The following is a 15,089-nucleotide window of genomic DNA, read 5'->3' as shown; positions in this document are numbered from 1 at the left end:
ATGGTTAAATGATTCCCTTTTCTCTGTAATAATAAAACAGTACCTGTACTTGATCCCAACTAAGATATAATTACCCCTTATTGGGGGCAGAACAGCCCTATTGGGTTTATTTAATGGTTAAATGATTCCCTTTTCTCTGTAATAATAAAACAGTACCTGTACTTGATCCCAACTAAGATATAATTACCCCTTATTGGAGGCAAAACAAGCCTTTTTGGGTTTATTCAGTACTTAAATGCTTTTTAGTAGACTTAAGGTAGGAGATCCAAATTACGGAAAGACCCGTTATCTGGAAAATCCCAGGTCCCGAGCATTCTGGATAACAGGTCCCATACCTGTATTAAAATCCAATTATTATGAATGCTGTTCGGTTATAAGATTATAATGATAGCGATTAGGCGTCATTGTTTCATCTTGATAAGTAGGTTGGGAATTAGGGTCGCAGACCTACATTGACAGATTTATAGACTTCAAATGAAACCCAAGAGCAAAAATAATGTATCTGATTAACAAGAGGCGGCTAAACATGAAGGAACATAATGATCGAAAAGCAGCATTTACTCTAAAAGCTAATAGACTAGAAGGAAATTGCTTTAATAATGAAGAGCGTGTAGGAATATGTGTAATCTAAAACAATAAAGCAGGCATTGAGGCTAGTAAGCGCAACTTTATTATTCTACTACAAAAATGAGCTGAAATTCCCAATTGCAAGAGCAATGGAGAAATAAGGAGACTATATAGGGAAGAGGTTTTGCTATTAAGGGTTTTTGCGTACATTTTGAGTACTGTCCATTCAGTGAATCTGTATCCGCTGTCATTGAGCAACTTGGTGAAGTAACTTGGCCAATATGGCCAATATGACCAGTGACAAATTGTGGGGGAAAACATCATTGTCATCTATTATTATTATTATTATTAACATTTATTTATAAACATATTCCGCAGCGCTATATATAAATCATCGACCTATATGTCTGTATAAAAACATACAAATTCTAAAAAATACATAAATCCCTCGGCTCTGTTTTTTCGCTAAGATAGGTTCTTAATTACGTTAATAAAAATTGTTTTAATGTTTTCAAAAATAAATCCTTTTTTTAAATAAAATTTTCTGTTTAGGAGTATTGTAAATAAGTCCTTGTAATGACTGTAAATAATGTAATAATCATGTAATTACATAAATTGCCAGGCAGTCACACCTGACCAGAGCGATACGGAACAGAAACAGATCTAGGTCTCTTAATGCCTGTCTACCATATGGCCACCTCGGGTCATTTATCATCACCTACAGCCTAATTAGGTCTAATACTCACCTTGTGGGATGAACCGTTTTAAACATGTAATCCCCTCCATTGCCCAAGTTTTATAACAGTGTAAAGAAATACAGCAGTAGAAGTGATGCCTTTTGCCTTTGGGTACTGTCAGTTGTGAAGCCATTGTGTTATTCTTGTATTCGTACTCTAGACTCCACTCATACTCTAGACTCCACTCATACTCTAGACTCCACTATCATATATACATATTCCACACACATTTTAGGGTGAAGACACACGGAGCTACTAGTAGCAGCTACTTGTCACAGCTACTAAAACAGACTGATCATTTACTGATAATTGTCTCTACGTGTGTTTTAGCAGAGGCAATTCTTAGTATTATCTATGGAAGGGGATTTCTGGGGTATTTCTGAAGCAAAATAACCTACCCTTGCGGTACACTGTTAGGAAACCTGAGAACATGGTGGGAACCCACACAAACACAGTAAAACTCAGCAGCCAATTGAAAGATACATACAGTATGTTGCACCCAAGAAAATTAAACCATTTAACCACAATGGGCAGATCTTATTGTCATTCCATAATAATGTACTCTTCATATTAACCTCTAGGGTAGAGGTTCCCAAACTGCGGAGTGCAAGTCAGAACCAAATTTGGGGTACCTCTTTCCTTCCCTGGAATATAAGAGCGATGGATGCAACCATTTTTTTTATCCATAACATTGTTTTGAACTAGGGAAGGTGTCAATCAAATGTTTTAGCATATGAAGGAGAAGTTAAACCTATAACATCTGAAGGCCTTCTGGTTTAGGTCTTGATATATCTCTGATCAAGAAACCCATATAATACAGGTCTGCTCCTTCTAATATTTCAGCAGTAACAGATTCTTCATTGAGCCTCTGTCTACAGTGTTGGATTGGGACCCCAGGGGCCCACCAGAAATCCTTAGACCCTAGGACCACTCTCTAAATTTTTCCTCCTTTCCTCACCCAACCTCTTTATTCTCCTAGTCTCTTTTATTTACATGCTAGCATCTATTCTTCCATCTTTTTCTACTCTTCCTTCCCATTCAGAAATAGGGAATGACCATGAAACAGGCCAAATGGTCAGGAGCAGGGAGGCCTACTTACACCAGGCCCACCAAGAGTTTTCCTGGTATCCTGGTGGGCCAGTCCAACACTGTCTGTCTATAAACTAACATTCCTGATACCCCCAGCTTGCTCAGTTGGACATCCCTACTCTAGAAGATTCTAGTTGATACAAAAAATGAAAGATTCTGGATTAGGCCCTTAGAGCTTAAACTCAGACCATGAAATCTGTAAAGAAACCATGAATTAATGTTTTAGAGATATGTGTAGACCATATAATAGCATGAATTTTGTGTCAATTATGTTCACAGGAAGGTAAAATAAACTACTTGTCCCATATTCTTTTGTACGTTTTTGCTTTTGTAAGTACAAAGCAGACTATGAAACAGTTAATAACCTGTTGAATTATGGGTTGCAGATGGATAACGACCTAGATGAAGATACCAAGGCTGGTGGAAGATTTAAGAAACGAGAACCATTCAAAAGGAGACATCGATAAGTATCTACAGATTCCTCCTATCTAAAACACAGTTACTAAAGGTGGCCATACACCTTCAGATCTGCTCGCTTGGCGATGTCACCAAGCGAGCAGATCTTCTCCCGATATCCTCCACCTATTGGGAGAAGCACAAATTGCTGCTGCATTTTTCCAAAAATATGGATCTCACAAACTTTTAGGCATACTGCTCTTCCGCATGGGTAATAAAGTCAGTGTGACTTTTGCCCACAAATTGTGCTTCTCCCAGTTTTTGAGACCACTTAGAAAGTACCCATTCCTAGTTAGCGCCTAACTAACGGAGTTCATGTGAATGCCAGACTATGGCAATAATCTTTCTCCTTAGACCAGCGGTTCTCAACCTGTGGGTCGGGACCCCTTTGGGGTTCGAACGACCCTTTCACAGGGGTCACCTAAGACCATCGGAAAACACATATTTCTGATGGCCTTAGGAATAATTTTATGGTTGGGGATTACCACAACATGAGGAACTGTATTAAAGGGTCGCGACATTAGGAAGGTTGAGAACCACTGACTGATGGTTGTTGAAGACAACATTTTAGGGTGAAAATAAAACAAATGTTTACTGAGGTTTTCTTTTCCTTTACAGGATTACAACAGCTGCGCCTTCAGAGAACAGAAGACAAGTGGAAACACCAGCCCCGTCCCCTGTAGCAGCAATCAGTGCAGCTGAAGAAAAAAGCCAAGAAGAAAAACCAGCCCAGGCTGAAGAGAAGGTCCAAGTTGAAGCGAAGGTCCAAGTTGAAGAGAAGGTCCCAGTTGAAGAGAAGGTTCCAGTTGAAGAGAAGGTTCCAGTTGAAGAGAAGGTCCCAGTTGAAGAGAAGGTTCCAGTTGAAGAGAAGGTCCCAGTTGAAGTGAAGGTCCCAGTTGAAGTGAAGGTTCCAGCTGAAGATGAAAGTCGACCACCAGAGAAAGAGACAACAGAACAGAACGATGTAAAAAATAAAATTGAAGAGAAAGTGGAAGAAGTGACCAAAGAACCAAATAAAATCACTATGGGGAAAAGTACTGATGTTCTAGATAAAAAGCGAAAAGAAACTGAAGTTAAAGCTGCAGAGGAAGTAAACGTGCCTTCAGAAAACATTGGTGCAACATCGTCCCAGCCTCCAGCTCGTCAGAGAAAAGGACCAAAATTCAAACAAAGAGGGTCGAAGGAATTCAAAAGCAAACCGCCCAAGAAAGGAGTGATCGGGTAAGTGATTGGGTGACCATCAGGTATTTTGGTCTTGAAACTTTCTGCAACAATAAACAGACACATGTAAGACACAAGGTAGAGGGTATTCATACTATGCATGGAGGATTTTTGGAAAATCTGCCCTTTTTTCACTGAAATTCTCCGATGAACATAAAATTCAAAGGCAAATCTGTCCATTTGCCAGTTTGTAGGCCGACACTATCCATAAAGGTAATTGTTTAGACACAAAATAAATTCCATTTTCTTGGCAACTATAACATTATCATAAAAATCATAAAGGGAACATGATACTGATTTGTTCTTTGAGCTTTTGGGATGTCTGAACAGGAGCTATTTGGTTACTGCACCAGTGATTTTGAAGAGTCTCTTCGGGCTAAGGGGGGACAAACCGAGGTCTCAGATTTGTTGCAATATCAACATTTGTAAATTTGTCTTCCTCTCTTTTGGATCTAGATTTGAAGAAATCCCTGGAATGGAGGGCTTGGGCCAAGGTTGGTATCTCTGTTCTGTTTTCTGCAGTTTTAGTAACCTAGATGATACTATCTGCCTCAGCGGTGGAGTTCTCTACAGAAACAAAAATAGCATCTTTATTGACAGTTGAGGGAGCTGTTGCTACTGTGGTTCATTAACATGTCTCAGTGCAAAGAATACATTTCACTTTACATGAGTTATGGTCCTGCACCTGAATCTCATGGACCAACCTGCCCCAAAACAATTAAGGGGTGTCAGCAGGAATGTGTGTTGCTGTCCCAATACACCTTTAATCGAAGTTCTATAGAAAAGGGCTTACATTTTTTATTATTATTTTGGCATTTTACTGCCAATAGATTAGCCACATTTATTCTGCAGAAAGCTTTACCATGCCCGAGTAAAGAGCCCTAGAAGCTCCCTCTGTTTGTTTAAGATTGCAGCTGCCATTTTAGCTTGGTCTCAGTAGCTTCCTGCTGTAGCTCTGACTGCTGGTAGCTCAAATTACAGCATAGTTGGAAGGGGAAGAGAAAGATGATGAGAGGGGGAGCAGGAGAGGGGAGACAACTGTACAGACTCTGGCCTCCAGAATGAAGGATTTTTTTGAGAGAGAAAGTCAGATACCCTAAGAACATGTTTACAAACAAGGAGACAAGAAATCCTGTGTTTCTTTTGATACTTAGTTTTTACCTTTTTGGGCACCTGGGTGTTGACTTAAGCCGTGTCCATATTTTCAGTAGCAAGCAATATAAAGACCTGACATGTTTTTGAATTTCACCAAAGCTCAAATTTTTTAAACGGAGCCCTCAAGTTTCATCGAAACCAACGCCCAGTGGTCTTACATGTAATCTTCAGAAAGCAGCCATTTCCTAAATATAAAATCCAAACTAATTATGAAAACAAAATGGAACCCAATTAATAGAAAAAGTGAGCTGAGTAGAACACGTCGGCCGCTTTCTCTGTTTTTTGCTGACACGAGGCCCAGAGGAGCTTAAGAGGATTCCTGTTTTCTCCAAGTTAAGCTTCTTAACCTTCCCAGATATCTTATCACCGACGGGAAAGTGAAGATTGGGGACACTGAAACTTGATGACAAGGAGAACTTAATGCAGATTTACTCAACTAATTACATTAAACTTGTATTAACCCACGCCTGGCCAGAGCAGTAAGCAATGAGGGCACCATCAGGGTCGGGATACTCGAATTCCATAGACTCTTTCTGCTCATAAACAATTTTTGTTTGGGGCTTATTTACAAATGAGTTCATATATTTATTTAAAACATTTTCTTAGGGAAAAATGTCCAACTTGTCGTAGATAGTGATGAGCAAATCTGTCCTGTTTCGCTCCGCCATAAAATTCGTGAAACGGCAAGAAAATTTGCAAAATTCGGAAAAAATAGCAAAACGCATTTGCCGCCTGTGTTTTTTTGTCGGCCACACCTTTTTTGGTCGCCCGTGTCATTTTTTTTGTCCCCTGCGCTTTTTCAACGTGCCCGCTGCCTTTTTTTGACGTGATGGCGCCCAACTTGACATAATTTTTTACATGAGGCAAATTTTTGGCTGCAAATTTCCAGGAAGTTTTGGGAAACAATTAATCAATGGTGAAATGCGGAAATTTGCTGCGAATCCATGCCTGACGAAAAAATTCGCTCATCACTAGTCGTAGACTGTCCAAAACATTGCTGATTGGTTGCTATTGGGACAATTTAGCAATTTTGCCCTATGTTTGTAAATCAGCCGAGCTTTTTTTCACAAAAAGACTATAAAAACCTCCATAGAGAAAAAGACTTTCGAAATTTTCAGATTTTTCATGAAGTGAAAATCATTTTATAGAAGTGATAAATTTCTATAATATTTTAACCAGGGTCGGACTGGGGGGTCGGACTGGGGCCCACGCCCCCTAAGGTGCCCCCTCTGGCCGCGCCACCCACACCCACCACAGGGGCACGACCCGCCCGATGTCCTCCGCCAACATAAGTGAAACGCGTCAGGGGAGGACATCGCCGGCTGGGGAAGTGGCAGCAGGGATCGGATCTGGCCTAGTCCAACCCCCGATTTTAATATTTTGATTATGTGAATTGACAATACCGTCAACTAAATGACTTGATTTCCACCACAATATTTGTAAGAAGGCAATTCTATTAAAACCGTCAATGGATGTCGAAAAAAGAAATTCAGTTTGATTTTTGAACAAATTATAAATCGTATAAATGTGATATTTGACTATTTCGAATCAATAATAATCTCAACTAAATGACTCTCCACGTGCTCTCGCCTGTCTTGTGCAAAAAATCCACCAAAAAATCCACCAATGCTGATTCCCTGTGAATCCGTGCATGCTGAATAGTTTCACCCATCACTAATCATAAAATATGGAATGATACCCTAGGGGGCAGATTCATCAAAGTACGAGTTCGAATCCCGAAATGGGTAAAATTCGTATTAGATACGAAAATTTCTGATGATCGGAAATGTCACGAAAATGCTTACGAAAAAATCGTAATAGTCACGATAATATCGTATTGGTGATCCGAAAGTCACAAAATTTTCCCAAGGAAAGTCACGATACCGAAGCTTGAAAGAATCCCAAACTTTCATACTCGACACGACAATAGGATTTTGTTGCACGAAAAAATACGATTTTTTTGTATTCGGAAACAATCATACTTTGATAAATGTGCCCCTAGGAGTGACTGTAAAACTATGCTGCCACCTAGTGTTTGGCAGGCAGTATCTTTCTAACACAATCTCTTCATTGTTTCAGATATCACCGTCGTTTGCCCCTGGGAAGCGTACAGCCATCTTGAGTTGCACGAACTTGCGCAATATGGAATTATTTGAAGATTACGGTTTTTCTACGGTTTTTTTGTATATATGTTTTTTATCTAAGGAGCCTTCTCTGCAATTTAGAAGTTGCATCATTACAGAGTGGATAAAAGTAGCCAGAGAAATGAAGGAAGGGAATGACTACCATTGCTGGAGGAGAGTTCATGGCAAGAGTCTAAGGTTGTTTTTTTTTTTATATAAATATCCATGAAAATGTATGAGAGGTCAATTTAGTTGCCGGGGCTTCCTTGCCCCAGTGTCGAGGCTGCAGATACAATATCAGCTGTGATTGGTCAGTCGCAGGCCTTGGGCGATGGTTAAGAACCATGTAGATGCTGTATAGATGAGAGGTTTGCTGTAGCTACTGGAGGAAGCAGGCAGTAGATCTAGGTCTTGGTCTAGAACTCTATGAAAAACAGCAATTTGTTGTTGGAAGACTGGGGTCCAATCACGAGGGTTGCTTTATCAGTTAAAGCAAATGGTGGGTTGTAATGGATATTAACCATGTCCTGAAGAGTTACAACGCTATGCTGGGGGCGCTGGGACTTTAAACAGATCATGGGCAACACATCAAGTATTTCCAGTCAACTTTGGGAAATGAGGCTCCTACCCACATCGTGTTCCTTCAACACGGAACCCAATAATATTTCTCTAGTGTTCTTTTCTATACAATGTATTCAATGCCCTTAATTTACTAATCTTTTGGGTCAGGGGAGGAATATATAGTAAGGATATTGGGGTTATTTTGTATATGTCGGCATATGCTGTAGGGTTCTGTGTTGTCTTTCTTGTGTCGTCAGATTGTTCTGTAGAATTTTCAATACTGACCTTTAGAATGTTTTTGAATGTTCTAGAATGGAAAACTTCTTAATAAAAAAAGCAAAAATTGTGTTTCTTGAATACGTTCATTAGGAAGTTGTTGTGATGCTAAAACAGAATTATATAAGAAGTTTGACGAGAATAAAAAACAAATTTCTAGATTCAATTTCATTTTTCACTTTAGAACAGCGGCTGTTGGACTCTGGGACCGCCCCCTCGGGGGATCTTGGAGAAGTTTTGTGGGGCTCAAGCTGAATGTCGGCTTGGGTGAGATTTGGGTTGAATGGCTATTTACTCTCCTAGATACACTTAGGGGGGTGATTGATCAAGGCTTGAATTTGAAATTTTCTCAACGATTACAATTATGTTGAGCTAAAAAGAATGAGAAATTGTTAGAGTTTTAGTAAATCTGCCCCTAAAATCACTAAAGGTCAACTTGATGGTCAGTTACCGTTAGGAACCTATTTGAAGTCCTAGATACTTTGGGCTGATACACCAATATCATTTTATATCTGATAACTGTTGGGTCCATTGTGAATGTCGAAGTCATGAAGCCTTTAGCGCCCCCCTTGGTATTCAATATTCCACGCCAAACAAAGACACAATCCACACACACAATATATTCCGGCTGTTTATTAAAACAAATTTGTGGACAGATTTCAATAGAAAATAAAGTGTCGTTGCACATCTACTCCAAAAATATTGCATATTCTCCAAAATACACAATCAACGGAAAGAGAAAAATAAAGCGTTTTCATCTAGAGAAATTGGCGAGTCCTAAGAATATCTGTGGGATTTATGAAGAAGACACATGATATGACCGGCACCGTATCCTTTGGAGTTAATGGAGAAGACATCTTGGTTGAAAGTGAAGAAGGAAGTATATTGTATATAGAGTCTTAATATATTGACTCCACCCTCCTCCGCTGTTGGTTGGACAGTTTAGGGAGCAGAATCATTGGTGCATCTGAAGCAGATAAGGACGTCCCCCTTTAGATCCTTTCCTTGCACAATGATATCTCTCCGTGTCCTTTCCAGCCGTCCCTTAGTTCGATTCCTTGCCTTGGGGCGGTGGGGGAAACAAAAGGTTTTATACATAACAAATATGTGCAATTTGCCCTTTGGGCCTCGGGGATAAGGAGAGAACAGCTGAACGATCAAATGACAAAAGAAAATCATTTTGGATAGTGTTTGGGTTATTAATAGTTAATAAGATTTCCAGAATATCTTGGCTAGGAACGGAAACTTTCTATCTGTAAACTCAGTAACAAATTGAACCAAAGCCAGGGTAGGATTGGGGGGTGAAGGGCCCACGGGGCTGCCGCCCCAGAGTCCCTCGAACGGGCCCTTCATTCCCCAATTTGGTTCCCCCAAGGTTCAAAGGCATCCCCCGCCACGCCCCCTAAACCCCCCCAACAGGGGCCCCGGCCACTGCCCGACCTCCTCCCCTGAAGTGAAATGCGTCAGGGGAGGGACAACTGTGGGCAGGGCAAGCGCTGACAAGGGTTGGGTCTGGGCTGCTGGGGGCCTACCGGGTTTTTTCCCAGTGTCCCGGCGGCCCAGCCCAGTCCTGAAGAAAGTCCTACCTATTGGTCAGCTAAGGAAACAGTGTTATTGAACACAGAAACAGCAAGGGGGGGATTTATCAACATTCAAATACAAACTGATACAACGATTCAAGTTTTTTTTCCACTAAAACTTCCAATAGTCGAAATATGGTTCAAAAATGTGAATATCCGATATTTAATAAGAGCAAAAAACCCCAAAAACTCGAATGTGAATCTTCGCCATCTAAGAGCTTGGGAGTTTATGTAGAAGCCAATGGGAGTCGCAATTTTTTAGTTTTTTGTTTTTTTTGTAAACTCCCAAATTTGAGTTATTCTAGTTTTTCTTATTTGGATTTTTTAATCAACATTCAAGTTTTTTTTTTTTCGAATCAAAAAGAAAACTCTCCAATAGCGATGGGAGAAATTTTTCGCCATTGTGCAAAACTGTGGAAATGTTTTTTGCCATGTGACATTTTCGCCAGGTCAGTGGTTTTTTAGAAGACGGTTGCCATGGGGTGGGAAGTTAGCAACTGCAGTAACAGGTGGGTGCCCAACATATTGGCGCCCCCTCAGTATTTTTCATTTTCTTTCTTCTTTTTTTAGTTCACTATGGAGCAGATTTATTAAGATTTGAGGAGTTTCATGGTAAAAACCCCCAATCTTGACCAGGGATGCACCAAACACACTTTTTTGGGTTCGGCTGAACCCCCAAACACACCCTGATAGATTCTGCCGAATCCTAATTAGAAGGGGTTAAAGAATTTCTTTCCCGACCATTTAACACTAATTAGGGTTCGTTTCAGCTGGGACGATGGATTCGGCCGAAACCGAATCCTTCAAAAAAAGCCCTAATTCCGAACTGAATCCGGGATTCGGTGCATCCCTAATCTCGACTATATTGGAATTTGGGTTTTCAATTCAAACATTTGAGGTTTATTACGTGAAAACGCAAAAATAATCGACAGCTAAAACCTGGCGAGTTTCTGTAGAAGCCTATGGGGGGCGTATTTTCTAAATACTTTTAAAAGAATTGATGCTTTTGAGATACTTTCAACATTAACAGGTGGTACGGTCGGGTTAGAACTGTTACCGTGTAGCTGTGGGGCCCTGGGTTCAGTTCCAACCAGGACACTCTCTGCATAGAGTTTGTACAATCTGCCTCTGAAGTCTAATTAGCGCCTGATGAACTTGCCCCCCGTGTGAGCTACACAATAAATCCTACTGAGAAACTGCCTACATTTCCCGTCACTCAAATATTTTGATAATTTGGCCAACATTAAGGGGCTGATTTACTAATCCACGAATCCGAATGAGAAAAATTCGGATTGTAAAACGAACATTTTGCGACTTTTTCGTACTTTTTGCGATTTTTTCGTCGCCATTACGACTTTCCCGTAAATTGTCGCGACTTTTTCGTAACCGGTACGACTTGCGCGAATTGTCGCGACTTTTTCATAGCCATTACAAATTTCGTGAATTGTCGCGACTTTTTCATTGCCATTATGACTTTCGAGAATTGTCGCAACTTTTTCATTGCCTTTACGACTTTCGCGAATTGTCGCAACTTTCGTATTGAGAGCTCGAAAAAGTCGCAAAGTACCGATCATTACGAAAAAAACGCATTCGGACGCTTTTCGGACGTTCGTGGATTAGTAAATGTGCCCCTAAGTCTTTTTCAGACGGATTAGGCCAAATCCAGGCCTCTGACCGAACCCGATCCGAATCCTTACAATCATGTGACTTTTTGTCAAATAAACACGGAAGTTGATTCAGCCAAATCTTTCACAAAGGATTCTGGGTTTGGCCAGATCCTAAAATTGGGTTGAGAGCCACTGCTATAGAACAGTGATCCCCAACCAGTGGCTCGTGAGTAACATGTTGCTCCCCAATCCCTTGGATGTTGCTCCAAAGTAGGTGCTTATTTTTGAATTTCTGGCTTGGGGGCAAGTTTTGTTTGCATAAAACCCAGTGTAAAGCCAAACAGAGCCTTCTATAGGCTGCCAGTCCCCATAGGGGCTACCAAATAGCCAATTATAGCTCTTATTTGCACCCCCAGGAACCTTTTTCATGCTTATGTTGCTCCCCAACACTTTTTCCATTTGAATGTGGCTCACAGGTATAAAAGGTTGGGGATCCCTGCATTAGAAGGTGGAATGTCTACTTAATGAAACAATGGGGGTATTTACCCCCCCCCAGAGCAGAAGTGCAATACACTAAGGATATTAAGAGCACAAATTCCCCTATTTGGCGCACCCCTAATGTTCCAATAACAGTAGCTTTCCCAGCTATTTCTAGCTGCATCTGATCTCCCATCATTTCATTATCAGCTCATAATTTGGCTTAGAATTAAGGCTAGATTCATACAAAGAAATAACGTATCGGCACAACAGGAATTAAAAACAACAGCAAAAAATATTAATTGTCCCTCATGGCTGGAAACAAACCAGGGAGGGGCAGATTATCAAACTTAAAATTCAAGTTTCCAAAACTCGATTTTTCCAGATTTTATTAAAGGTGCCCATACATGGCAAGGTCACCAATGAGCAGGTCTTCTCCCGATATCCTCACCTACGGGGGGGGGGGGGCGATATCAGGGGAATTTAGGCTAATTCGGTTGTTTGGCCCCGGGGCCAAACAACTGACTTAAAACGACAGTAATGGGCACAGACTACATTTTTTAACCTGCCTGATCGATATCTGGGCAATTTCAGGCCAGATATCGGTCGGGCAGTCCCGTCGTTGGTCCGATAAGCTGCCGAATCAGTCTAAGGGACCGATATCCGCAGCTTGAATTGGCCCGTGTATGGCCAACATAAGAGCAGGAAACTGGATGAGCTAATGCTGATTGGCTCACTACAAGTTCCCAGCAGCCTCCATGAAATGAACCCCTGCCCAGCAGTTTAGGAGTCACAGCAGCCAATTGACACAATGCTCAGCATTTCACGGTGATCTAAACAATAACATTGTCATTTTATAGCACCTTTAGGTGGGCTGTGGGTGCCTCTATTTCTGGTAATGGAGTTCCCATTAGTTCGAGCAGGTCAGATATGTTTAAACTGAACCCGCTACTTCCCAACCAGCCATGAAGCCCTCTTCTACTTTATGACCCGTATCCAACTAAGCCAGTGGTTCCCAACCTTCCTAATGCCGCCACCCTTTAATACAGTTCCTCATGTTGTGGTGACCCCCAACCATAAAATTATTCCTAAGGCCATCGGAAATATGTGTTTTCCCATGGTCTTAGGTGACCCCTGTGAAAGGGTCATTCCACCCCAAAGACATCCCGACCCACAGGTTGAGAACCACTGAACTAAGGGTTTGCACTATTACATCATCAAAGAGGAGGGGTCTTGCTTGAAGTTGGACTCACCACCCAACCAAAGGACTAACATAACTTCTTGGTTGACCCAGTCCCATAGGCAAACACTCTGTTCCCAGGGTTCTTAGGTCACTAGTTCTAATCCAGCCTGCAGCAGGTTTCAGGCTCTATAGACATTACTCAACAGTCTATGTGCCTGGGCAAGTCCAAGAGCAAGCACATTTATTGCATAGATTACATGACCTCCATTGAGCAGAATGGTGCACTACAGCACAGTGATGGCAGCTTCCAGCTGAACCAATACAGTTTTGACATCTACCCCTTGTCTTTACTGATACCAAATGATACAGAGTGAGGCCTGGACCTGGTTTTTCCTTTTTGAGATCATATAAACTGACAATTGAAAATATTAAGTTCAAAAGGTTTTTGGGGAAAAAACACACCTTAAAGGGGTAGTTCGCCTTAAAAGAGGGAAAAAAGGTAAATACAGTCATAAGCACTCACAGAAACACTGCACTGAGTCCTCTACCAAAATAAACACAGGATTTCTTGTCTCCTTTTTTGTAAACATGTTCTTTGGGTTTCTGACTTCCACTCTCAGAAAAATCCTTAAGGGCACGGGCACGAGTCTGCTTAGTTTGCTCCTCTCTCCCTCCCACTTCTGCTGCTCCACCTCCCACCTGTGCTGTGTAATCTGAGCTATAACAGCTAGAGCTGCAGCAGGAATCTATGGTGAGCAAACTAAAATGGCAGCTGCTATATTAAACAAACAGAGGGAGCTTCTATGGCTGTTTACTCAGGTATGGTAAAGCTTTCTGCAGGATAAATATAGTGCTCTAGGTGGCACTAATGTGGCAAATCTATTGGCAGTAAAATGTCAAAATGCTTTTCCTTCTTCTTTTAAAGAAGAAAGGTAAAAACTAAATACGCTTTATCAGAAAGGTCTATGTTAATACAGCCATAACCACTTTAAGTAATGCTGAGTGCTTATGGAGTCCTCTATCAAAAGAAACACAGGATTTCTTGTCTCCTTTTTTGTAAACATGATGTTCCAGTGTCTGACTTCCTCTCTCAGAAACAGCCTTAATTCCCAGGGCCAGAGTCTGCACAGTTCTCTCCTTTCTCCTGCTCCACCCTCCCACTAGAATGCTAAGAACTCCCGCCCCCCTCCTTTAGGAATGTGTGATCTCAGCTATAACGCTTAGACTGCAGGAAGGAAGCTACCTAAAATGGCAGCTGCTATCTTAAGCAAACGGAGAAAGCTTCTAAAGCTGTTTACTCAGGTATGGGAATGGTTTCTGCCGAATAAATATAGTGTTCTAGGTGGCACTAATTTGGCAAATCTATTGGCAGTAAAATGCCAAAATGACTTTCAGTATGTTATAGAATGGCCAATACTTAGCAAATTTTCAATTTGCTTTCTTCTTCTTCTGACACTTTCCAGCTTTCAAACGGGGGTCACCGACCCCGGGCAGTCAAAAACTGTTGCTCCATGAGGCTACAGTTTTGTATTGTTATTGCTGCTTTTCATGCCTTATCTTTTATATATATATTTATATTCATATTCCTGTCTCTCATTCAAACAACTGCCTGGTTGTTAGGGTAAATTGAACCCTAGCAACCATATAGCTGTTATAAATCCAAACTGGAAAACAGTTAAACTAAAAGCTAAATGAGTAACATAAACAACAAAAAGTGAAGACCAATTGCAAACTGACTCAGAAAGACGCTCTTCCTACATCATTTAAGGTGAACAACCCCTTTAACCGAGTTAATTTCTGAAGCCTCAGTAAAAAACGAGATCCATATGATGGTTTAGTTCTCGTTTAACGAGTGGAGATAAAATACAAACTGTCCAAATTCTTCATTTCGGCACAAAGATGGAGCACGCCACAAGCCTATACACACCAATTTGGTTGTTGTTGGAAATTATTTGGGTGGATTTGGTAGACAGTGGTCTCCTCATTTGCCCCAAGGAGTGAGGTATTTGCCGAGTAAGCTCCTCCCTCCCCCATATAATATAGTGGCTGTAACATTT

At 41.0% G+C, this 15,089-nt stretch overlaps 1 protein-coding gene across 1 annotated transcript; it reads left to right on the top strand.

The window, feature by feature from the left end:
• The first annotated feature begins 3,453 nt into the window (after positions 1 to 3,453).
• LOC100498474 (retinal cone rhodopsin-sensitive cGMP 3',5'-cyclic phosphodiesterase subunit gamma) lies at positions 3,454 to 8,272 on the top strand. The gene is made up of 3 exons (XM_018097332.2): positions 3,454 to 4,070; positions 4,527 to 4,564; positions 7,305 to 8,272. Exons 1-3 carry the CDS (start codon positions 3,874 to 3,876, stop codon positions 7,379 to 7,381), a joined length of 312 nt encoding a protein of 103 aa, XP_017952821.1. The 5' UTR covers positions 3,454 to 3,873; the 3' UTR covers positions 7,382 to 8,272.
• The last annotated feature ends 6,817 nt before the right edge of the window (positions 8,273 to 15,089 follow it).

This window comes from Xenopus tropicalis, chromosome 9 (genome assembly GCF_000004195.4).
Source record: "Xenopus tropicalis strain Nigerian chromosome 9, UCB_Xtro_10.0, whole genome shotgun sequence".
In the NCBI taxonomy this organism is placed as follows: Eukaryota; Metazoa; Chordata; class Amphibia; order Anura; family Pipidae; genus Xenopus; species Xenopus tropicalis.
This window is presented reverse-complemented; position numbering and strand designations above follow the sequence as displayed.

Excerpts from the sequence above, each read along its gene's own strand:
- LOC100498474 (XM_018097332.2), top strand. The coding sequence starts at position 3,874 with ATGGGGAAAAGTACTGATGTTCTAGATAAAAAGCGAAAAGAAACTGAA. Across the intron at positions 4,071-4,526 it reads CCCAAGAAAGGAGTGATCGG|ATTTGAAGAAATCCCTGGAA; the intron begins GTAAGTGATTGG and ends TTTTGGATCTAG. Across the intron at positions 4,565-7,304 it reads AATGGAGGGCTTGGGCCAAG|ATATCACCGTCGTTTGCCCC; the intron begins GTTGGTATCTCT and ends TCATTGTTTCAG.